A 22,812-nucleotide genomic window follows, 5' to 3' on the forward strand; every position below is an offset into this window, starting at 1 on the left:
ATACATGTACAACAGCACGTTAAACAAACAGATTCGTGTCTGTATAATAATAATAATAATAATAATAATAATCTTTCCATATATATACCGACAAGTATAGTCAACAGCTCCAGGCTGAATAGGATCGAAGCAATAAATAATAATCTCATGGTAGGAATATATAAATTAACATATGCATAAAATATATATATATATATATATATACGTATAACATTCTAAATTTTCAAGTAAAACCTTTGGCCAAGCTTTAAAACCACTTGGCTCTAATCTCCCTACTTTGCTCGTTATGCTATATTATAATAGGTGTTTCGTATGGAACGTGTGCTCGAATTTCAAGGATTTTTTCACATACGTGTGTGTGTGTGTGTGTGTGTGGTGGAGGAAAATTCGTTTGGAGGATCTATACCGATAATTCGAGGATCGTAAAATTCAACGTGCTATTTATTAATTGTGCGATCAAGTATTATCTATATATATATATATATATATATATATATATACGCTATATGTACAATATACTCGAGTTAAAGTGTATAACAGCTGAGATTATAACGATAGAGTGTCGTGTGCTCGAAAGATTGCCATCAAACTTTATCTTTATCACAGTAAAATTCTATTTATTGTCATAAATATACCGCAAAGTGATCTCGTCGTGCTGTCATGATAAATTCGTTGCAATAATACGATTACAATCCTCGATAACGAAGGGCAATGATAAATCCACGGTGTGTAATCCCCCCTAAACGGCGGATCTGCTACGGGCCGACTGTTAAAACTTTAACGCGTCTTTCCAAGCGAGCATGAAATTGTTTTATTATTACTTACGTAATGCGTGAGCATTCAACGTCGTCTCTTAATACTTATGGTCTTGTAAAAAAACGTGTCAGGCGTGTTATCTCGAACGATCCTTAGTTACATGCTAGTATATAGATATATATATATATATATATATATATGTATAGGTATAGAGAGGGGGTGGGATGGGGGGAGGACGGATAAACGGACGGATAAGAGCGGAGCGATACGGCGGACGAGTTCCTCCACTTCTCCACTTTTCAACTCTTGCATCCCTCTTTAATTCTTGCCCCATCCTTCCTCCTGCGACCTCTCTCTTTGATTTTCATTCGCATCGCTATATTTCTCTCAATTCAACATCCCCGCCTCGTCCTGCGTCTCTTTCTATATATATAGCACTCCGAAATTCTCAAACCCTTCTGATATCAGACCATCGGTCTGAGCGTAGTACTCTTGGTAAAGCGAATAATGAAAAGAGAGCCAAAGGTCAAAACTATCTTGCCAGAAATTTGCTATTCGTATACGTAGGATAAATATTAATGTCAATGTTGTTGTAATAAGCATACCTGTCGTTACCATGCCTGAATATAGCTAGTATCTCTTCGAAGGTTTTGTTCTTGGTCTCGGGGACCTTCTTGTATGTGAAGATCCAGAACATGGCTAGGAATACACTGAATGGTAGGAACGTGTAGTTTTCGAGGCTCGACTGCAACAGAGAAACGTTGGTACAAAAATGGTGGTCTTTGGAGAACGCGTAAGAATTGGCGGGAAAAATTGTTCGACCGTCGAACGATTTTTTGCAGCAACGACCTTGAAGATTGGTGATTTAATTTTGTTTATTCTCGTTGGAGCAAGAAACTGTTCGTTGGTGGATTTTTTCCGGTGCTTCGAGAGCTCGTGCCAAGGAGGAAGATTGATCATTCTGGCTATATCGCGTTGGTTCTTACATTCATGCTTGGAAAACCGATGCCAACGACGAAATTAGCGATCCAATTGACAAGAACCGCTATGGACATGGCGGCAGGCCTTGGTCCTTGGGAAAATAATTCAGCGGTGATCATCCAGGGTATCGATCCTGGTCCAACGGCGAAGAACACCACGAAACTGAGGGTCGAAACAACGGAAAGGTACGACATCCAATCGATCATTTCCTGTACGTAACCAAAAAACTCCTATCAGGCGGTAGTATTTAGTTCTTCTTTCCTGAGCAACCGGAGGAGCGTCAGGACTAAATAAATATTATAATATTCAATTAAAGAAATAATCGTGTGCTATTGACGAGACTAACGAATATTGGTCATGCAGTTTGTGCGGCTCAATCCTGTGCAAAGCTTTGCTATTGTTATAAGTATATATACAGGGTGTCCCGCGGACGATGGCCATGTCAATAATACCATTGGATAGGGGACAAAAATCTGTGTAAAAAAGTTCTAAACACTTTTTTTCTAGCACTTTTGATTAAAAAGTTATTTGGAATTAAAGATTATCGATTATAGTAGCTCTTCTTTAAGAGGAAGATTGTTTTGGTCGTGTTATAAGGATACTAAGATTCTGTGAATTAGAATACTAAGAAAATCACAAAGCCAAACGTCCACTGGAGCCTATGGTGTGTTTATGTTTTGATTGTTTTTACGGCGATCAAACTCGAAACTAGTCGATCGACCTTGAACCACTTCAATAGGCTCAAGTGGATGTTTGGCATTGTGTTTTTCTTAGTATTCTAATTCACAGAATCTTTCTGGCCAAGATAACGCGACCAAAACAATCTTCCTCTTAAAGTAGAGCTACACTATAATCGATAATCTTTAATTCCAAATAACTTTTTAACCAAAAGTGCTAGCAAAAAAGTGTTTAGAACATTTTTGCTTAGATTTTTGCCCCCTATCCGATGGCATTATTGGCATGGCCGTCGTTCGTCGGACACCCTGTATATAAAAGATAGCTCGCGTGAAGGTGCTCTTGGTACGAACCCGCGCTTTCGCTTTTCCCGAAAGTTTGCTCCCCCATTTTTCTCGCGTGCTTATTCGTCCCTTTTGTTTTCAAGCAGGTGAGTGTCAGGCTGATTTATTCTCGGGCCACGAGGACCCCGTGCGCCTCATTGCACGCTATTTATAATTGATCTACGTTGAAGAGAAGAAAAAATCTAACAGCAGCAACAACGATACGACAAAGTGCGACAGGTTTGAGCGAAGCAGATAAACGAAAGGAAGATAAGAAAAAAGTGGTTAATGTCTCCTCCAGAAGTCAGGAAAGAGGCTGTTAGTGTGAGGGGGGGGGGAGGAGGGTGGAAAAAGGCTCGAACAAGCAAAATCATAAGAAAGCCCAGGGAAGAGTAGCTTCGAGTTTCAATGGCGAGAAGCGGAAATGAGAGAAATGAAGAGAGAGAGAGAGAGAGAAAGTAATAAAATATTAAAGCCCAAGAGCAAGGGTAGAAAATAAGCAAAGGAAAATTATGAATTAAAGTGGTTGTGAGTGGGAGGGGTTATCCTTAAGAGCTACATGAATGAGTCAGGGATAAAATTAGCATGAATGACTTTGGATGATGATGACGATGACGATGACGATGACGAAGATGCAGATTCATTTATACTATATATATATTATCGTGATGACATCTCACTGTCGGTGCAGTGCCGCACTCCAGCTGTGAACAAAGTGTTAGTGACACCTTTTGCAAGAGGTGCACTGGTGAGAGAGAGACAGAGAGAGAGAAAGCGCGTAAAAGGCTGCACGCTATATATGTACAATCTTTCGTTATCCAGTCTGTTTTTCATCGCTATTCCATCCAGTCGGATGAATATCTCCTCTTGGCGAGAAAGAGTGCTTTGGCACTATATATATATAGACCACTACACTATATGCATATATAGGTATTTACACTGGACGATTGAATTACATGGAGAATAATTCATAATTCAAGATTGGCTCGTTGCTTAGGTAAGATTTGCATACCGAATTTGCAATTTAATTGATAGAAATATATAGCCTAGAAGATGGGGGAGAATTGGGCCAGAGAAAACAGGCAGAGTTCTTACCTTGATGAGGAAGGAGATGGTGATGAATATTGAAAAGATAAACATGCCGCCAAGGCCGTAGAGGTGAAGGGTGCGTCTTCCCATCCTGTCCATTAGCGGAATGGACACGAGGGTCATAACGACCATGATGCATCCTATACCGATGGTCGCGAACTTGGCACTCTCGTCCGTCAAGCCAGAACTGGTAAATAAACTGGTGGAATAGTAAAATACCTGAAATGGTGCAACGGGAGAGAGAGAGAGAGAAACAGAGAGACGCTGTAATCTTGTCGTTTGCCATATGAGGGGGGTTCAACGCGTGTGACCTTACTCCTGTCAGTGCACGCATGGACGCTTCGATGGTCCACTTTTACTTACAGCATTTATACCGGAAAGCTGCTGCGAGAGCTGCATAACCACGCCGATAACAAGAGGAGCCCTCAAAGTGGGGCTGCATATAAGTTCCGTCGTCGAGATGGTCGACTCGGCTTGTTGAGCCCGTTCCTCCGCCCTCATTTCTTCAATATCCACTTCAACCTGGTTACTGGCTCTCAGCCTCCTCAAAGCCTTCCTCGCCTCCTCCTCCCACTGCTTCGTAATGAGCAAATATCTGCAATACATTTAAAGCCACTGCAGACCCTCTGGACCATTTCCATCATCTTCATCCCCCCCCCCCCTCCCCTTCCCCAACCCCTGGTCCTTGCTTACAAGAACCACGATCAAAGCTAATTATTCCTCCATAATGAAATTTGTGTCTGTTCCTTAACGCTTTTATTATACATGTACACATCGAAAGGCCTTCTTCTTGTACCTTGGTGACTCCGGGCAGACCGGAAGTAAAAGTAGCTGAAGAATGGCGGGACAAATGGCGAGACCAAGCAGAACAGGCCAGCCATCGTTGGTACCAAGGATTTGCTCGATGCCCAGCACCTGGGAGACCAGGAGGCCTACCGTAACAGCGAGCTGATTCACCGTGCCTAGACCGCCTCTCAGGTTCAATGGCGCTATTTCCGATATGTACATGGGAACCAATGACGTATTCAAGCCGCAATTCACGCCAATGATGAAACGACCGAAGAACAAAATTTCGTACGAGTGAGCAATCTTTGTACAACCCATCAGGCACGCCCCCACGATGCCCAGCACGTTGTTTAACAGTAAGCCCCCCTTTCTGCAAAGATACAAAACAAAAGCGAGGGATTGGTATACACGTTTTACACAGTTTTACCCCCTCCACTTCTTCGTACCTGCCAAATCTGTTGGCGATCATCCCTCCACTGAAGCCACCGACCATGCCACCAATGGCAAATATGCTCACAGCCACAGAGTACAACTTCTTCACCGAATCATCCGAGATGTCCACCCCGTACCTCGCCCTGTAAACGTCCTTCATGAAGGTCTCGATGTTCTGCAAGGACAAAAAACAGCCATCAATGACCGATTTGACCAAAGTATATCTATATTCTTAGAGGTCGATTGTACTTACGACTTCCGGTGCATTGATGACCCCAGTGTTGTATCCAAATTGCAGCATTCCCAGGACAGCCGCGAATATCGCGTACGACAGGAAGAACGTCAACCCCTGCGAGGAATCGTTTCTGCGTTAACCAGGTGAAATATATATATATATATCGATACAGGATACTGGAGGATGAGAGGGGGAACATTGATATTTATCGCGAGAAATAGGTGATACCAACAAAACACTGTATCATGCATAAAAAAAATGGCTGGAAATCAACGTGGCGAGCATTCGTAACGTTTCACTCGGTTTTAACAATATTTCGCAGTATCGAATTAAAGCGAGTTTAAATCAAACTGGATTTCATTGAAATAATATTTATTAAGACCGAGTGAAATATTTTATTGCGAATTTTTAATTCAAGCTTTAATTGGATCAAATAAATTTTCATTCGTGTGTATACATGGGGGAATGGGGGGTGGAGAACCAAATTGGGCTAAAAAAATCAAGTGCAGTTACGGAATAATAAAGTTGGGCGATAAATTCGTGCCGGGGAATAAAATAAGTGGAGAGAAATGAAATATCGCCTCGACGTATACATATATATATATATAAAACGGGCTGTCGGGGGGTGGAGCAAGCAAAGGTGCTTTGGGGATGCGGAGGGGTTGTTTTCTGGTGAAAGCGTTGATCACCTGCTTCAGGAGTCTTTGCTTCCTGGAACGTGTGTGCTCTTCAAGCCGGTCCACGTACTCCCTCAGTTCCTCTATCTCCTCTTTCACTTGCTGCACCGTGTCCAACTCGTGCTGAGCCCCGGACCAAGACAAATGTTTAAAGACAATGGCAGTTTATCGTTACACGGACGTGATCCTCTTATAATTTACGATTTCCTCCCTTAAGAGGGATCATGCACTTCGAGCACAGAGATTCTCCTCTGTTTCCAACTTTCCAACAAATCGACCTTTCTCGCTACCTTCCGAAACTCCTACGTGTGTACACATATACATACACACTCTGCACTAAAACGTGCCTCTTCATCGATTCGCAGGAAAAAACGTAAAGAAAAATTCTTCCACCGAAAAAACAATCTTTTTCCGTCGCGAGAACGTACAAGAACCGAGCGTGCTATCGTTACTGTTCTCTTGTTCACACGCAGAGTCGTTGCTTTCCTGGAGAACCGCGCGAGTACCGAGACAAAACCAAAACAAAAGACGGAAAGGAAAGAAGCATGAAAAGAGTTTGTATAGAGCGTACCTTTATGGCCACCATGTCTCGTTTGACCTCGCTGACCTCGCTCTGGCAGGACTCTACGCTCTTGGTGAGCTCCTGCAGCTGGGTTCTTATCTCGCAGAGCGCGACGGTGGTCTCCAGTTGGCGATCGCCTCGCTGAAGCTCGTCCAGCTTGGCGCTCAGGTTCATACTCATAACGCTCACCTGTTTCTGCAGGCTGCCGAAAGCACAGAGAGCGACAGCTGAATTTCGTGGGTGCTCCCGAATTGCGGGAATCTCGCGCGATTTTTTCAAGGATCGAGGGGGGGAGGGGGGGGTCAAGGGGCGGCCCCCCGATCCCTGGAAGCCGCTCCGCACCGAGCCACTCGAAAACTCGTCCCGACGACTCCTCGCGCGTTCGTCCGAACGCTCGTTACGTCCGCGCGTTTCTACACACACACACACACACACACACGTATGTATATATATATACGATAAAAACCGGCAGCAGCCGTACACTGCAATTTCCCTACGACGCGCCCTTGTGTGACCCTTTTTATTAACCACGTGGGAAATAGCGAGGGGACGAGCGAAATTTTGTAGCTTTCGCGCGGGACGAGTGGTCGATGGGCTCGGCGCCTCCCGGTCCACCGAGACTTCCGGTCTCTCCACATTGTTCTGTTTACGGTATACAGCACTATGTTGCGACTCTATATCCATTATTTTTTATTCTCATCCCGCGTCGTTAATTACTTCTCTCCCTCGAATTCGTTCATGTTCAACAAGACAAGACAGACAAAGGTACAAACGCCACTAAAAGCGGGTCTAAACGTGTGCGGTGAGTGGTCGTAGGCGAGAAATGCTGCAGCGTCCCCCCAGCCGTCCACATCGAGCGAGATAACCTCCATCGTTCGTTCGCAAACAGAAATATATGCACATCCAAGTTCGTTAGCACGATACAAACTCTCTTTCGATATTATTTTCTTCCTCGCATCCGTGTCCCTCTTCCTAGATCGATCCACCTCTACTTCTTACGTGTGTATATATATATATATATATATATATATGTTTATATTGTGCGATATACACGTATCCACAGCGAGATACGAAGAGTGAAACAAAACTGTTTCTCGCGTGAGACTCGAGAGAATTTTGCTGGAACAAAATATTGTACACGTAGAGGAATGTTGCAGCCGATCGATGTGCACGGTTAGGTGGAAAATGGGTGAGATATGGATAAAGAGAGAGATTTTTGAAAGTGTGCAAAGAGGTCTCTCGCGATGCTCTATGCAAGGTGCGAGAATCGATGCAAGATTAGCGCAGCTGGGATCGAGGAGATTGTAGAAAATTAGCGTGGATGATAGAAGCGAGTTAAGGGGGGGGGGGGGATTAGACGAAACATAGCAGGGAACGAATAGAAAAGTGGGGGAAAGATCACAGACGAGCAAGCATGAATGTGCGCAGTAGCGAGTATATAGTATAGGAAGTAATGAAAGACAATGAGATGACGCTGGCATGTACCTGGGAGGTAGGGAGACCATGGCTGTGTTCCGAAACTACAGAGTAGCCTCAAATGGCTCCTCCCCCACTCGACTCCTCTTGATCGAGTCTTTGTATGTGTGTACTTGTGTATCGTCCGATTTCTCAGAGATAATCTGTTCTTTGCTCAGCACGTTGGATTTCCCAGCGAAATCCAATCGTGAATTGGAAAGATCTTACAGCACGTCGACGATTCGCTCCCGAAGAGCGAGCCAAGTTTCGCTGCGGAGGTCCTAGTTTACTTCCGGTTCTCCTATCTCTCTCGCCGAAGCTCGCTTCGCTCTCTTTTTTCTAACTTTGATTCTCTCTCTCGCTCCGCTTTTTTCCTCCCTTTTATACCTAGTTTGGAAACACAGTCGTGGTACGGTCGAGCGTGTGATGATGATGATGGTGGTGGTGGTGGTGGTGGTGGTGGTGGTGGTGATGATGATGAAGATGATGATGAAGATGTATTTGATTCGCTCCCACGTTAATTCTTTGCAGTTTGATTTTTTGGATTTCGTTTGTCTGTTTGTTCGATTCGCTACTGGAAGTGTGACCAAAGTCCAATGGAATTTTCGCTATTGCGTTTTTTCTAATGGACGCTTCGGTGGATGAGTGACGCGAAGGGAGAGGGCGTCTCGCCAGCATTACTCACCCCTACCCGGGTACCACGTAGCTTCCACACGTCTCACTTGATGCGGAAAGAAAGCTCGGCAAAATAATTCACAAAAATCAGCAGCATGACGTCATGAGGGTGATCGCTTATAATTAGGCACGCACACAAATAAGTCACGTCCAACAAGTTTTCGCTTGTTTTTTTTTTTTTTTTAGTTTCTTTCTTTACTTTTGTCAACGTGCGTCGATTCTCTCCTATTTCTCGCTTCTTTATTCATCGATTTATTCTTTCTTTCCGACGCTCTCCTTTGTTCTCCTTCTTTTTTTCACCTTTCGCCTTCGAACCCTGGTCCGCAGCTCCTATTTCGTTTCTTTTTATTCTCGCTTCGTTTTTCGCTTTCAATTACACCGAGACGGAAGCGAGCAACTTTTCAGAATATCACTGTTCACCGAGGTTGCACTGTGTATTTGCACTAGACTCTTTTTCTCTTTCACTTTTGCGCGCGTTGCAACTCCGCGAAAATTTTCCTCCCGCGTCTTGCTATCTTTACTCGTACACGATCGGTTATTATTACCAATTACGCTAATTTTATTGTTATAGTTATATTTTTGTTTATTTATATATATTTATTTGTGTGTGTATATATATATATATATATATAAAAGGTACTCTTCACGACGACCAATGTTCTCGCGCGAATCGTTCTTCTTCTTTTTTTGTTATTATAATTTATTTATTTATTTATTTTTTTTTTCGTAATTCTTTCTCGTTTCATATAACCCTCGTTTTTTTCGCACTAGAGTCTCTTTTCGTTCTCCTGAAACTTTTCAGTCTCACGTGTGGCAATCCGTCGTTGTCGCTACGAATAAATTGCCTGCGTGTCTGTGCATCGGCCGGCTACCATAATTATCTGTCAATTGGAAGATTAGTTCTTAAACCGTGAGTAACGCGACTCAATTAAAATTGTGCAGATTGCTGTGAAGTTGGCGTCCCAACTGCTGCAATTGCGAAAAACAAGTGTTTCCCTCGCATTCGCAATATTTCTAGAGATTTTTCATATTTTTCAGCAATGCTCCCGTGTTAATTCGCTCAAAAAAATCGAAATTGTTCAATTCCAATGTCAAATTCGCTTTTTCAAACTGTGTCATAAAGGATCAACGAAAAGCTGTTAAAAATGAATAATTCTGGAGAATTTCATTCTTTCCAAAATTTTTTTTGGCAAACGATCGATCGTGGGATAGCAATTTTATTCTTCGAAGACTGAAAATTTTTTTGCAAAATTACGAATTTTTGGGTCGAGGAAGAATACTAATATTTTCTAATCATCGAGCACGAGTAATTCGCATTTTTTTCAATCGCAATTTTTTCCCTAGTGGAAATTTGACGTTTAAAGATTAAAAATATCTTTTTTGGGGCATTTTTAATTTTCCCTACCAGCGAGAGTAGTCGCATCGCTCGAAGCTTTGCGAAACTCTTGCACACACAAACTCGAGTGAAGATATCAATATTTTTTCTTAAACCAAAAAACTCATAATTTTTTATCACCACCTCAACAAAACACAAGTGTTCTTTAAAACACTGATAATTTACATGAAATTCTGACGAAAATATAATCTTTCAAAGAACTATTCCAAAAACTACTTAAATCCACAATAAAGCTCTGAAAGAACTATTCTCTTTACACTTTTTTTAATTGATTTTTTACGAGACATTTACATTCTCAAATGCAAAATTGGCATCTAAAGCTAGCAAATCGATTTTTTTCAACGAATATAAATATAAATACATTGCTATAAAAACTATTAAAAATTCTAGATAAATTGTATATGCAAACACACAACTTTTGTTTTATTATTTTTTTAATTGCAGTAATTGAGATGGTAACTTTACATTTTACTACCTGGGAGGATATTTTACACATGTATATATATGTGAATATAATGAATCTTTGAAGGATTGGCAAGGCGATTAAGAGTTTCTGGAACCGTCAAATATCGATCAACATTCGGGCCTAACCCGATCGATTCTGCGGCCCAGTGGGACACACTAATGGTCGCAATTACGCAATTTAACGGTTTCGCAAACTCGCCTCACGGTTTAAGGCTTTTACACCAGCCGGTTGCACCACTCTGAAATTACGCGAGGCTCGCGATAGGAAGCCAAGAGTATATATATATATATACAGATATAGATAAAAACTCGGAGATTCTTGAGAAAAAGCGATTGGAAATGCGGTGCAAACGACCTTGTAAAACAATCGGTCAAACTAGGCCAGATTTTCTCGCGTCGTCAACCTGCTGTAATTATAACAATAACAATCATAATATGCATTAATACACATATTTATTCAAAGAATAAAGCTACGAACGATAAAAAAATTGGAAAAAAAAACTCAGAGGAGGAAGAGCAGAAGAATTCGTCGAATTTATCGATTCACTGCGCACTTATTTGTGTACTTGACTCGGGCTGATGTTTGCTAACAGAGAAATCGAAAGAGAGACGGACAGAGAGCGAAAAACAGAGAGAAAGGTACAGAGTTTTTCACAAGGAGGAAGAGAGAAAGTGAATTTGGTCGAATGAGAATCGATGAGCGATAAAACCTGAAAATCATTCGTTAGCCGTAAATTTTCTACGTGAGTGTGTGTGTGTGTGTGTGTGTATGCGTGCTTCATATTTACAAGAATAGATGGGCGTTTGAACGACGAGGAACGGCACGAAACCGCGTTCGAGTTGAATTCCCCGAGTGACGCACCGGGAGTCTGTGCGCCGATAAAGCACACGGGAAACGTCTGGTTTTCCATTATCGACTGATAAGGCAGCCCACGAATTACCCGAATGCCGTTTATTCTTCGTTTTCCCGCCTTAATCGAGCCATCTACGAACGCCCGAATCCGTTGAAACGGGAGCATCGTCGAATTTCGATCGGGTAAAATCGTAAGGGGGGGGGGGGGGGATCGATCAAACTGTGTATGTATATATATATATATATATATAGGGACACGGTGGAGGGGTTAAAGACAAAACAAATGAGAAATCGATCGCCGATCCTGAAGGGATGATACGAAACTGTGAAACTTGACTCCCCCCCCCTCCCCCTCGCGATTATATTTCACCCGACTCACCCTACATCAATGGATATCTAATTCCATCATTGATACACAGCGTCAAGTGTGAATCGTGAAGTAATTAATGTAGCTAATTAGCGACGATTACTTTACTCCCACCCCCTCACCCACTTCCATCCCGGTGCTTTCATCGATCCCCACCCACTTCTCGCGCTCGATTAACTCGTTTAAATAATATCCTCCCGACGAATTTCCCATTTCAACGAAGCCCCCATTCATCCGCTAGACGGAGAAGGAGTGTTTCTCAGAATCGCGCGCGATGGAGTACGGGCGTCGAGCGAGCTGAAAAAATCATAATAATGATAATTCCGGTGTTTACCCTGTCGCATTTCGAGGTACAGTGGCGAGGAGCTACCGAATGCTCCGGCGAATCCCCCGCACGAGCCACGAAGCAACGTAATATGCAGAGATTCTCTCGTCTTCTCGAGAGGTTTACGAGGAATAGGTGGAAAAAGAGGCCAAGTGGATTATTATTAATCGTGCACGAAAAACTGAAGAGATTAAAGATATATCTTTCGCGTCGAGTCCAATAGGATACAACGGTATTGATCGCTCGACTTTCGACGAGTCCAGATTAGAACGCTTCGTGTGTATCTTTGAGACCGGCAAACAATGGGGAGGACCGCGTGATTCGCCTTATCGCAATCTAATTTCTTATCAACGAAACGTGAAAATTGTCTCACGCCTCTATCTGTCGACGAGATCTCACTATTTTTTGTCAGATTAACCACATCGAATTTCTTGTACACTCTGTTATCTGTGAGGGATATTAAGCTTTGCATCGCGTAACTTTTCGAGTAGGAATGGGAAATAGTGGAGAAAAGGTCCCGTGGAAAAAATTAATATCTTTTATAGGGAAGAGAGAATTACGGAGATAAGGTAATATTTACGTTCACGACCTAGGACAAGTTAGAGTGTATAGACTCTTTTGTGCAGAGGGCGAAGCATAATAAACTGGGCAGCCGAGTTATAGGCAGCTGGATAGTAAACAAAGCGCAAAACTCGTGGAAAACGTCGAAGAAGTATTTCTTGGAAACATCGAGTTGACGAGCATCCAGTGTTTTGGTTTTTTTTTTCACCCGTAGAACACAGCGATATACTGGTTCTCGGAGAATCTGGTATACACAATAGAGGCGAGCGTGTAATAAACTGATCCCATCTTGAACTACACGGAACTGGAGAATAAAAAACGTTAAATGCGTCTAAAATGTTGTAGAGGTATTTCTCGAGGATATCGGGTTGACGAGAGATCGAATGTTTTGGCGTGTTCGATCGAACAGGGCGATGTACTCCGGATGGTAGCTTCGAGAGAATTTCCGGCGTGTAATCCCGAGGAAGGAAGAAGGAACAAGGGCTTCGATCCTGCTAGTGCAGGCGGACTATAAACTGGCCAGTCTCGATTTCAACGTAAGGCTATTGCCAAGGGTCTCATTCCTCGCTCAACAATCCAGATAATCCTCGTTTCTGTGTTTCTGCGCGTTTGTGCTCGTGTCGATGTGCAAACGGGATATCCGCAGGCTGCTTTAACGAGACGCGCCAAATTTGCCCGGCCGCAAATAGTTCAGGGATGTAGACCAACTCTAACTGCACCAACAAATAGCCGAACCAAGGTAAACTTTCTTGTTGCTCACTGGGAGAGCGGCTTGCTCATTTCGGGAAGATTCCGTGGATAAAAAAAATCCTACCTGCTTCTTCAAACCCACCAACATTCGTAATAATTAATCATTTTTGCAAAAGTCCTAGTGGAGCTCGTTGAAAATTCCTTTTTGAATTGGATTTGACTACTTCCGCGCACCAATGAGAGTCGAGGAGTAAATAAATGTTGAAAGTGGCAAAATATCACTGGGAAATCTTTTTAAAAATCGTTAAACGAATTATTTAGCATTTTTTCTCGTATATTGAGCAACGTAAGAGAATTTTAACGAGATTTGCTAAAAAATTTAATCGTCGACTTGACTACGTAGTCCTTATGGGGAGCCATGACAGTTTCGGCGGTACAACGCTAGTCAGTTTATGGTGTCCAGCGGGAAGAACATCTCGCGCCGCGATCCTACGGAATTGGAAATATCTTCAAGTTTCATTCGAGAAAACTCGGTAAAAGTTTAATACGCGTCGTTATTTTTCATCAGCTTGCATAAGAGTTTCGTTAGATTCTCTCGGGAAATTGGAGAAATTCAGACAAGTTTCTCGTAATAATAAAGCGAAGGAAAAAGTGTTCGATCGGAGTGCCAGCATACACCAGTGGAAACCGATAAAAATCGCCACCATTTTCGTGTGTTCTCTCGCATTCCACGTTATTTCGACGATCGCTGCTAGGATCGGTGAAAGTGCTAAAGTGTAAAGGAAAAATCGAGCGGATTGTGGCGGTGGAATTTTCGTATTGGAAGAAAAGCAAGATGGCGGCGATGGCGCGGCGTCCTCCACCGACAAATTGGCGGGATAATGACATCCCCACCCTAGAATTTGACGCTAATTGAAATCCCCGCTAATCGCCGTGAAGAGAGTCATTAGTCGCAGCATCAGTGAGTAATGAGCGAGTATATGTATACCCGAGTTTGTTTGTTTAGGGCAAGAGAAAAAAGAAATAAAATAGAAAAATATACGTAACAAATAAGAAACGATATTATTATTAAGAAAAATTGTTCTGTTTACGCTAGATTGAGGCTGAGAGGGGGGAAAGGAGGTTAGGAAGATGACAATCGATGGGTACGCTCCAGGATGGTCGTACCTTACGAGCAACTCCCTGAGAGTGGCTTCATCGTCCTCCTGTACCTCTTCCTGCGTCTCATTACTGAATCCGCAAGCGTGCCGATGTCTGGAGTGCCTGGTGGCCGCGGTTGGCTGAAAATGCTGTTGCTGCTGCTGAGGATGATGTTGATGATGATGGTGGTGGTGGTGGCGATGGGATGCTCCTGGTGCTGTGTTAGCCGAGTGGAGATAACGGGCGACGCTATTGGCGGTCCTGGTGACGGTGGTCAGCTTGCGGTGGTGGTCGTGGCTACTGTAAGGCAACGTGGCTCCTCGCTCGTACTCGAAATAGCTGGCCCTGTCGACATATCGATCGTCCTGCTCCACCCTGAAGAAGCTCCTGTCAGGCCTGTCCGTCGATCTGCTTCGGGATCTCGCTGCAGTGCCGCCAGCGACGCCGCTGCCGCCGCTGTTGCTTCTCCTCCGAGCTGGCGCTTCCGGTGTGTCCTCCTGCCAGCTCCAACCGGAAATGGCACCTGTCGAGCCTCCAACCTGAGCGGCAAAGTCCAGACGCGGCTCCGAGCCCGATGGGGCCGCCGTTAGTGCGGCTGCCGCAGCCGCCGCCGCCGCTGCTGCCGCCGCCGCCGCTGCCGCAGCTGCCGCTGGCGGCTCCGTATCCTGGGTCCCGCTGACCCCCGAGATCTCCTCGTACAGGCACTCCGAGTCCCCCTCCGTCGAAACAGCCGCGCTCTGCCACAACTGGTTTATTGGCTTGAAGCCGCGTGACTCGCCCATCGTTCCTAAGCATGGCCAGCCAGGTACACGAAATTCTTATCTTTCCTCATCTTTTTACCGGTGTTTTATCGTATTCTTTTTTTTAGGTCAGAAAACTCGCGTCGAATCAATCAGAAGGATTCGAGGCTCCCTGATTAGTTCGACCTGATGGGAGGAGGAAAGTTTGGGCGGTGATTGCGGGGGTGGCTCTCTCGCTGGCAGCGTGAAACTTCGGATATCCGATGAGAGAGAGAGAGAGAGAGAGAGAGGGAGAGCTAGGTAATAGTCACTCGCTGGATTAGTCACAGTAATGGAGGGCCCGCCACTTTCCGGATGCCCGTCAGGACGAACGTCAGTTATCCTCTACAATTTATAACAAGGTCACGCCCTCTTGCTGCGGTCAACCAAGCTCCAATGGGAAAACCTCTCTCTGGTATATTTACCTTACTAGAGAGAGAGAGAAAGATGGAAAGAGAAAGAAGAGTCCAAGAAGGAATCTCTCGGATTTCCATTTCTGCAAAGTTTAACAACAACCTGCAGGCGGATGTTTCACCGAAGGAATTTCTCCAAGGCTGACGGACGTTTGCGTACACGTTCTAGCGTTCCTTGAAAAATTTCCATCGATATACCTAGCGCATATACGTGTAGTATATCTTTGTGAAAATCCTTCAGGGTCCGCAACCGTATCTCTGGAATCCCACAAAGCGGCATTTAAAAACTGCCGGAGGAGGACCTCTCGTAGGAATCCAGAGGATAGAACCGAATAGAATAGCACGCTGAAGCTGGTAAAGGGGCGAGGGGGCGTATATTAAAAATTGCCGAGTTTATTGATCCTTTTAAGTCTGGGAGTGAAATGGATGAGCGATGCATCGCATCGATCGCTCCTAGAAAAGCTAGGAAAGAGGAGTACAGGATGATCTCAAACCCATTTCTCAGCATTGGAGTTCGCGGTCTCTGGCATCTCGCGCATCCATTTTCACTGACTCACCTCGAAGAGTTTCCAAGCCATCGTGCCAGGCGATGATATGTCGGGCCGCGACGTTTCTCAAACAACGCGAGATTTACGCCTCTTCTCCCGGCAAACTTTTCAGCTCGCTCTTCTATCTTCTCGCATTTGTAAAGTATGATCGAACCAGTCCGAGAATGAGCGTATCCAAAGTCTGCCTCTCCTCGCTTCAGTCACGATTCCAACTGAATTCACTTCCGGCTTCCGCTGAAACACCTTCAACCTGAAACACAAATTTATCCGGTTTCAATGATCGATCGATTGCGACTGCCACTTGTAAAAACAAACGCTTATCTCGGTACGTCGAAAGGACTTTCTTTTGGATCGATGACGAAGCGATAAAATAAATGTTTTAAGCATTCCGCATAATATTGCGATAGGCCGAAAAGAGGCAGGGAGGAATAGGAAAACGGGGGACGAGACCGAGCGGATATCTGAAATTACACGATAAGGAAACTCGTCGCAATCCGATTACGTAAAGGAGTTACGTCGCACGGCATTCCGGCAGGTAGAACGTTCGTGGAAAACACCGGGATCCCTCTCGATGCTTTTCCCGATACGACCTCGGAAAGATCGGTATTTCAAGGCTCTGCAATGACCGACTATGGCGAAAGAAGGAAGAAATTGCGTGTATATAAGATAATAACGATAATAATAATAATTAAAGGGAGATGGCGAGTATTCCCGATAGGATCGGCAAAGCAAAGTTTGTCCGGTATAAGGTTATATGAATTCTCGAGTAAATTCGTCGGCCTGTAACGTCCTCATGAATAAATAACCGAGTGCTCTCTTCTCTCCAGCGACGATACGCCTTATCAAGTGGAGGTCGTCGAAGCATCTCGGCCAACTTCCCAGTTCCCGGAGAAGCTCCTTTTATCCGTCGCGCTATAAACCCTTCCTGTTATGCCTCCCTGGCTGCTTCGCCCGTAAAACACGCTAGTAAAAATCATCGCGCTATATTAATTGCTGGAACCGCGGGGAACCGGTTTACGCACTTGCCAAACACACATACCCATTTTATACGTATATACTCGACAATACTTTTATACAGTATCCTAGGTCCATTAATGTATCGATGCGAGTCATATAATGGCTGAAAGTGGCTTTTACAAATTCTTCTCGCTGTTCCGAGCCACAATTGTGCGAATTCGTCGAGCGATAGATTTACAACGAAGAGAAGAAAAAATTGTTTGTTTTGCTTTTGAAAATTGTATTTGGAATCCAAGCACGATGCGTGTATAGCGATTAGCATGGATATCCAAAGAATCACAGATGTGCCATGAAGCACGCTGAGCGAGCGTCTGTCTGTCTGTGTTTACCGTGGCATATGTTTATCCGTGCACGGGACAATGGCGTGGCTGACAATGGGTTTCAGAATCCCGGCTTACGCTCACATTCCTGGACAAGGTCTATTATACGTGCATGCTGCATTGTTTACAAGTGTTGTGTACGATACGCGTATTTACGGCCTCTGACTCTCTTGGGTGGCGTACGTGTGTTTTTGCAAGGATGTATCGGTGCGAAACGAGTTGATTCGTCGAACTAGTCGCTATTAAACGTCTCTCGTAAATAAACGTCTCGAATGTACCACTCAGACTCACCTGTCGTGTGCAGGGAGCGCCAGTTGTGCGTTGCTCGTCGTTATTACACGGGGAAGCACTGTGTGTGTGCACGTAAACTAACCTAACCTAACCGGGGACCGAGTTTCGAGTATCGAAACCGCGCAGACCGTACTCGAGGTATCGAAGTAGCGAAACGCGCGCGATACTCGGCACGGCAAGAGTCTCACTGGGAGGACAAACGAGCAAACAAACGTGTATTAACGACACTACGACAATCCCACGCCAGTCCCGTCCGCGACATTCATTATCGAGTCATCCAGCCGGTTGGTTCGGTTCAACGATGCCATACTCCGTGTCCCTCTCTCTCTCTCTCTCTCTCTAGTAGTCTTGCTCTATCCCCTCCCCTTTCTCTCTCCCTGCTACCACCACCTCCCACCACCACCTCTTACTTAACCAACTTTGCACGTCTAGCTAACTGCATTCGGACAAACTACATTACTATCCAAGTTCGCGATATCTTAGAACTATGCACACCCAAGCCCTCGTCCCGCGTCTAATTAACGGATTCATCCTCCGCAGCAGCGGAATGCTGCAGGAGCTGAAACCGAACGTCGAGCGCCCTCCCCCTTCTATTCCATCACTCCCCCCATTATCCGAGGCCGAGCAAACCACGCGATTAGATTTTCCTAGCGAGAAAAATTTCCTCCTGCAACGAAAATCCAAATTCTTTAGCCAGCGAGATCCGCCGGAAGTTGCGGAATTACTGGAAAGTTTGTAAACTTAACAATTCATTTGCAGGGAAGAATCTCTTTTAATAACGCTTATGGCAGGAGAGGCGTTATTAGTTTCTCTCGCGAGTAACAGGTGCGCAACCTACATCGGCATCGTTTATAATGTGGCAGCTTTAGCATATTTCTTTCTAAACAAACTTTCCAAATAAGTCCGTTTTTTTCCCACCGAGTTGTTTGTTTACCAAGTTTCCACTTATAATATTTAACGCGTGAAATATTCTTCTATCTGTATGTATATATATATATATATATCCTTCTCCCACACCACCGTGCGCACCTATATGAATATTCCATAACACGTTACGTCACGCATCAGAAGGAATATCGTGGTCGTTCGGTCAAACGAAACGCCACGAGAATTTATAACATTGTTTTGAACGGCTCGAATCGCTTTTTTATGGCGACACACACACGCCTGTATCGTTGATTAATGAATCCAACGAGAAGATTGCCACTCATCCAAACAGAGTGAAAATTTATAATCCGCCCGACGCTAATAATAATAGCGCGAGTATCCGATAAACACGATAATGGTCTGTTTAGCATGAAGTTATCGGGAAAAGTATCGCTAGCGTGGCTGATAAGAGCGGGAATTTCGGGGAAACTATTAAAAGATCGTTAGCGTGCGAGCGCGAGCGAGAGAGAGAGAATTTTCTACGATTCGGATTCATTCGCGTGTCTCGCTGTAATTATCGACTAGCAGTCTGCACTTTCCTTTTCTCTCCTTTGCCTCTTCCCTCGTGTAAGAACACGGAAACGGAGCAACTTGGAGGAAGTTCTATATATATGCATGCTCTATACTATATATATATGTTATACTGTACTATAGATTACATAGTCAGCTACTAGCCTACTCGTACCGCACAAGGGCCCGTAGCACGATCACCTAATCAGAAAAGCATACATACTTCATTTTGTGTACTCCGTGCACTCGGTATACATACACTGCACTTGGCGCACTCCACGAGGCATTTGCACGTGCGCGTACGAGTCTACGCGAGTCCCCCTATACGTGACAATGCAACCTCGACCTAACGCCGAGTGCACCAATTCGCAACTGTGTATACGTGTGTTTGTGTTTGTGCGCCCGCTATATAATCCTTTATTGATAGAAAGCCTCGACCAAAGCGAAGATACTTTACTAACCTATCTCTCAAATAGCGTGTAGAAGAAGAGGAGGGGGAGGGGAGGAGTGTGGAGTGATTCCAGGCAAAATGGAGAGGTGGCTTCGTGACAAAAGCACTGAGTTTAACAGCTTCGTGACGTTCGGTTATTAATCACCCCATATACGGACCAGGAATTATTCTCCTCCTCGGACTTAAAAATTCCAGGTAAACCCTCCCCCCCCCCTCCGTCTACCTATAACTCAACGAGATTCCATGGTCCAATAACACCTCGCGGATCTTCGATTATTCCTCGTTAGTCGAATTTTCTTCGCTCCCAACGCCTCGTCGTTTATCTCTGCTCTTTGAGAAACTGTATTTTTACTACTTTTCTCCCGCCCATTTTTTTTCTTCCAGCGTTGCTGTTGTTGCTTGAATAATCGGAGGATAGTAATTTCCAGGGGAAATTCCGATAAATTTCGGTCATAAACGCGTCGAGCGTAACGATACTGGGTGTGTGTGTGTGTGTATATGTATATAACGACGAGTGCAGTTTAGTTTAGTCGCTAATGTGCATGCAGCAGGGCGCTGCTTCAGCGCTGCCTGTGCATTAAACTGTCTCGAGATTTAAGCAGAGTGCTCCGGGTAATACCGGTGGAACAGCCACCGAATATCGGAACGCGGTGCTTTCACGCAGCTCGCGGAGGCTTGCGTCTATTTTAGGAATGCACCCTTAGGCGCTTTGAAACGACCAGGGAAATTCCTTCATTCAGCAAACCAGCAATTTCTTACTCCAACTTTCCCGGTCCGGAGAACGTTGGTACATTTTATTCTACGCTCTTATAGCGGTAATAATAATAATACACTATTGCGTCTTTATTATATTCCTTCAATCTTGCTAATCAAAGTATACATTATATATATATATATATAGTACAATGGTAAAAAGACAGGGAGAGATTTGAAAAGTCGAGCAAAGCGATTGAAAGAATTTTCAGTCGGGTGGGTTATATATATATATAGTATAACAAGGTTTTACGCGGACCGCCCTCTATATATTTGTACTTGCGTGCGCGTGTGTGACACGGCTGTTCCTGGGGCGTTACAGGAGAAACGGGACGGGAGCACAAGTTTCGCACAGCGGTGATTCAGCAAATGAGAAAATCGAATGGCAGCAAGGCGGAATTCTTGCGAGAAACGTCTTTACTTTGGAAAACAAGTAGATATAGATATATAGGTACAGACCGTTCGGGCGTGTAGTAGCCGCAGTAGAAAAGGAAGTTTCGCGAGGACGGTCAAGCGAAAACAGGAATTTGATCAGAGACAAGATGATTCAATCGAGAGGAGGAAAAAGAATTTCCGTTAAAGGCTTTAAAGTCGCGAGAGAGAATTTAGGGCGAAGACCGAACAGTGGGTGGAATGAAATGACGAATCGAAATCGACATTGTGACGCGTTGGAAAGAAGGACTGTGTAATTCGCTATTTGATATTTGGGTCGAGGGGTGAGACGGAGAGAGAGGGGGATGGCGGGGAAGGGAGGCAGAGAATGAAAGATAGAGTAGTGGGAGGGGGGGGGGGGGACTGCGCGAGGGAGAGGAGTAAAAAAAACAGGAATATGTTTAAGGGAAATTGTGCAGTAGAAAAAGTAAAGGCCGATCTCGCCGAGCGTCGCGAGTGCCGACCGACGTCTTTCAGTATACTATAGTATCGATTGACGAAGTTTATGTGGAGCCGAGTCGAGTCGAGAATCGCCGGGCGAGATCGCGACGGAATCCAAAATCAGATTTCCAACGGACGTCATCCTGACAGGCCGCCGCGCTGGGGCGTCCCGGAAGGGGAAAAAGCCCGTATGGGTCTAGGCTCGTGCGTCAAATATCTCCAGCTCCCCCCCCCCCTCACCCTCCTCTCGCGCTCTCCTTGATATAGAGCAGAAACACTAAAAAAATCTCAATGTACCAAAAACTCGTTTACCTCCCGTCCTGTCGACGCGATAAAAATGGATAATATGTAATTATAGAAAGAACGCAAGTTTCGCCACACGCACTGCAAGTGTCACGTCTAGCTTCTCGCACGAGCAAAATATTAACGACCGGTTAAAAAGGGTCAAGGGTTAAAGAGTACCGTGTAGAGAAATGGGACAGGCAGGGTGGAGGGGTAAGAGAATCGAAGCAAGCGAGATAGGTTAAAGGTTACTAGGGTAGAGACTCACCCTGGGGTGGTTAGGCCTGCTGGAAGATGGAAGGCTGTGGTGGCAGCAGGTATATATTACGGTGGCGACAGCAACGTGACGAGATGTAATAAAATGCCTGTTGGTGCGTCTAGGAGAAGAAGAAGTGGTAGAAGAAGAAACGGGCAGTATTGGCAGTGGCGGGCTCGGTGGTACCCACGGTAACAGCAGCGCTGGCAGCAGGTGCGGGAACTGCGTCGTCGGCGACCTCGTACACTAACGAATCCCCGCTGGCTGCACTGATTAAATCACACTCGCTCGGGAAACGATCCTGGGACACCATCTCGCATATATTCGTGCGTACGGCGTATACTATGCGTTGCACTGTCGTTGGGGACCTTTCTATCCGGGCGACCTATGGCCCAACCTGGCCCTACCTGACTAGCGACATCGTCCGCCAGGCATCCTGGCCATCACAACGGATAACCTCCGCGGAGAGGATCCTCGCAAACCCGAAAGAACGTGTTGCTTGAGCGAGAAACTCTCGAAGAAGGCGGTGGTCGTCTCCCTATCGAGACTGCACGACGCACCGACGATGCTGCTTCACGGCAGGAGACGCCCCAACGCGGGCTACCCAGTTCGACGTATGCCGAGCGACGGCTCACCCCGCGATTCGTCTCCGCCCGCTCTACCCCGCTCCGTGCAGTGCCGTATCCAATGCCATCCAGAGCCCTCGAGTCCCCACCCTGCACGCGCAAGCCTTCCTCTCCCTCCCCCCCCCCCCTTCTCTTTCCTATGCGGCCTCCTCCGCGCCAACTTCGATGCAGCAAAACACCTATCGCACGCCCAAACTCATCCTTCTTATTTTTCTAACCTCCTTCTCTTTGTCTCTGCTCTTCCCAGATCCTCGTCGCGTTCGAAAAAACCTTCTTTCTTCTCTATCGATTCTCTCGTGTGTCATACGATCCTTTCAGATTTT

The 22,812-nt window shown here is 45.0% G+C and overlaps 1 protein-coding gene across 12 annotated transcripts in view; it reads right to left on the reverse strand.

Annotated features, from left to right (window-relative positions):
- The window catches only part of Glut1 (Glucose transporter 1), a 33,804-nt gene extending 11,253 nt beyond the window's left edge, over positions 1-22,551 (reverse strand). For 3 of the 12 annotated variants that reach the window (XM_066737433.1, XM_066737437.1, XM_066737435.1), the window contains exons 1-12: positions 21,876-22,547; positions 16,193-16,433; positions 14,471-15,230; positions 6,526-6,718; positions 5,967-6,077; positions 5,296-5,391; positions 5,057-5,217; positions 4,621-4,980; positions 4,188-4,419; positions 3,831-4,043; positions 1,743-1,967; positions 1,362-1,501 (exon numbers count right to left, since the gene is read on the reverse strand). In XM_066737433.1, coding sequence (XP_066593530.1) covers positions 1,362-1,501; positions 1,743-1,967; positions 3,831-4,043; positions 4,188-4,419; positions 4,621-4,980; positions 5,057-5,217; positions 5,296-5,391; positions 5,967-6,077; positions 6,526-6,718; positions 14,471-15,225 — 2,486 coding nt within the window. In that variant the 5' untranslated portion in view covers positions 15,226-15,230; positions 16,193-16,433; positions 21,876-22,547. Of the gene's footprint in view, positions 1-935; positions 1,248-1,361; positions 1,502-1,742; positions 1,968-3,830; positions 4,044-4,187; positions 4,420-4,620; positions 4,981-5,056; positions 5,218-5,295; positions 5,392-5,966; positions 6,078-6,525; positions 6,719-14,470; positions 15,231-16,192; positions 16,434-17,811; positions 18,185-21,875 lie in introns of those variants that run through there. The other 9 variants (XM_066737432.1, XM_066737430.1, XM_066737428.1 and 6 more) reach the window with 8 other exon arrangements.
- Between the last annotated feature and the right edge of the window lie 261 nt (positions 22,552-22,812).

Source organism: Prorops nasuta, unplaced genomic scaffold, assembly GCF_024137725.1.
Source record: "Prorops nasuta isolate Cenicafe-Biocafe unplaced genomic scaffold, Cenicafe_Pnas_1.2 PNAS00017, whole genome shotgun sequence".
NCBI classification, from domain to species: domain Eukaryota; kingdom Metazoa; phylum Arthropoda; class Insecta; order Hymenoptera; family Bethylidae; genus Prorops; species Prorops nasuta.